We start from the raw sequence: 2,019 nt of genomic DNA on the forward strand, positions 1-2,019 counted from the left end.
TCAAGGGATGTAAGAATGTTTTGACATCCATAAATAAATCAATGTGATACACCACATTAACAAAACAAAGGATAACCATTATATGAGCATCTCAATAGATGCAGAAAAGGGATTTGACAAGTTTCAACATCCATTTATGATTAAAAAAACCTCTCAACAAGCAGGTGTATAGGAAACAGAACTGAACCTAATAAAGGCCATATATGACAAACCCACAACTAATATAATAGTCAATGCTGAAAAGCTGAAAGCTTTTCCTCTAAGATCAGGAACAAGAAGACAAGGATGCCCACTCTCACCACTTTTAGTAAACCTAGTATTGGAAGTCCTAGCCACAGCAATTAGGTATGAAAAAGAAATAAAAGGCATACAAACTGGAAAGGAAGAAGTAAAACTGTCACTATTTGCAGAAGATGTGATACTACATATAGAAAACCCCAAAGGTTTCACCAAAAAAAATGAACTATCAGAAAGAGAAATTAAGAAAACACCCCCAGTCTTCCCCACCGCCGCCCACAAGCTTGGGGATGGAGTCCTGGAGTGGCTCGGGCTCAGGAGCAGAGGGCCTATGGCGACAGGACTCCCAGGAGCCATGTTGTCAGAAGTCCTGCTAGTGTCTACTCCAGGGAAAGTCATCCTTCATGGAGAGCATGCCATGGTCCATGGCAAGGTAGCACTGGCTGTGGCCTTGAACTTGAGAACATTCTTCCAGTTTCAGCCCCACAGAAATGGGAAAGTGGGCCTCAACTTACCCAACATTGGCATCAAGCAGGCCTGGGATGTGGCCAAGCTTCTGATGCTGGACACCAGCTTTCTGAAGCAAGGTGACATCACAGCACTCACCCTGGAGCAAGTGGAGAAACTGAAGGAGGTAGTGGGCTTCCCCGAGGACTGTGCTGACAATGAGCACCTGGCTGTGCTGTCCTTCCTTTACTTGTACCTGTCCATCTGCCAGAGTCAGAGAGCCCTGCCCAGCCTGGATGTCACCGTGTGGTCGGAGCTGCCCACCGGGGCCAGCCTCGGCTCCAGTGCCGCCTACTCCATGTGTTTGGTGGCTGCCCTCCTGACTGCGTGCAAGGAGATCCCAAACCCACTGAAGGATGGCGAGGCCGCCAGCAGGTGGACCAAGGAGAAATTGGAACTAATTAACAAGTGGGCCTCCTGGGGGGGAGGGTGGTTCACGGGAACCCCTCCAGAGTGGACAACGCTGTCAGCACCTGGGGAGGAGCACCCCAATACCAGCAAGGGAAGATTTCATCCTTAAAGAGGCCGCCAGCTCTAAAGATCCTGCTGATCAACACCAGAGTCCCTCGCAGCACCAAGGCCCTGGTGGCTGGCATCAGAAGCAGGCTGCTGAAGTTCCCAGAGATCGTGGCCCCCCTCCTGACCTCCATAGATGCCATTTCCCTGGAGTGCGAGCGGGTGCTAGGGGAGATGGCCCCGGCCCCAGAGCACTACCTCGTGCTGGAGAAGCTCATAGACATGAACCAGCACCATGTGAATGCCCTCGGTGTGGGCCATGCCTCACTGGACCGGCTGTGCCAGGTGACCATGGCCCACGGACTGCACAGCAAGCTCACTGGTGCAGGTGGCGGGGGCTGTGGCATCACGCTTCTCAGGCCAGATCTGGAGCGGCCAGAGGTGGAGGCCATGAAGCAGGCGCTGACCAGCTGTGGATTTGACTGCTGGGAAACCAGCATCGGTGCCCTTGGTGTCTCCATCCACATGGCCGCCTCCCTGGACGCCCCTGTCTGGCAAGCCCTGGATGGCCTCTGAGATGAAACCACCCCACCACGAAGCCCCTTCTCAGATTATTCTGGCCACTGGAGTTGGCCACTGTGCCGGCCAGTGGGCACCCAGATCCTGATGCTGACCGGGAGGCCCCCAGCCCCTCTGTGATGCCCCTCCCACTGTCCATGCCCCCCAGTCCCCGGAGTGAGTAGGGTGGCCCAGAAGCCATGTCTGTGTTCTACAACATTCTCTTGAGCCGGTGGGCAGTGGGGCCATGTGGAGTCCTCT

The 2,019-nt window shown here is 53.8% G+C and overlaps 1 protein-coding gene across 1 annotated transcript; it reads left to right on the top strand.

Annotated features, from left to right (window-relative positions):
• The first annotated feature begins 524 nt into the window (after window positions 1-524).
• LOC308612996 (mevalonate kinase-like) lies at window positions 525-1,784 on the top strand. Its single transcript, XM_081225857.1, is given in 2 exon segments — window positions 525-1,157; window positions 1,160-1,784. Coding segments are annotated over 2 exon segments (1,206 nt in total). The 5' UTR covers window positions 525-568; the 3' UTR covers window positions 1,777-1,784.
• Window positions 1,785-2,019: the final 235 nt, after the last annotated feature.

Source organism: Mesoplodon bidens (assembly GCF_964165515.1).
Source record: "Mesoplodon bidens genome assembly, chromosome: 2".
Classification (NCBI taxonomy): domain Eukaryota; kingdom Metazoa; phylum Chordata; class Mammalia; order Artiodactyla; family Ziphiidae; genus Mesoplodon; species Mesoplodon bidens.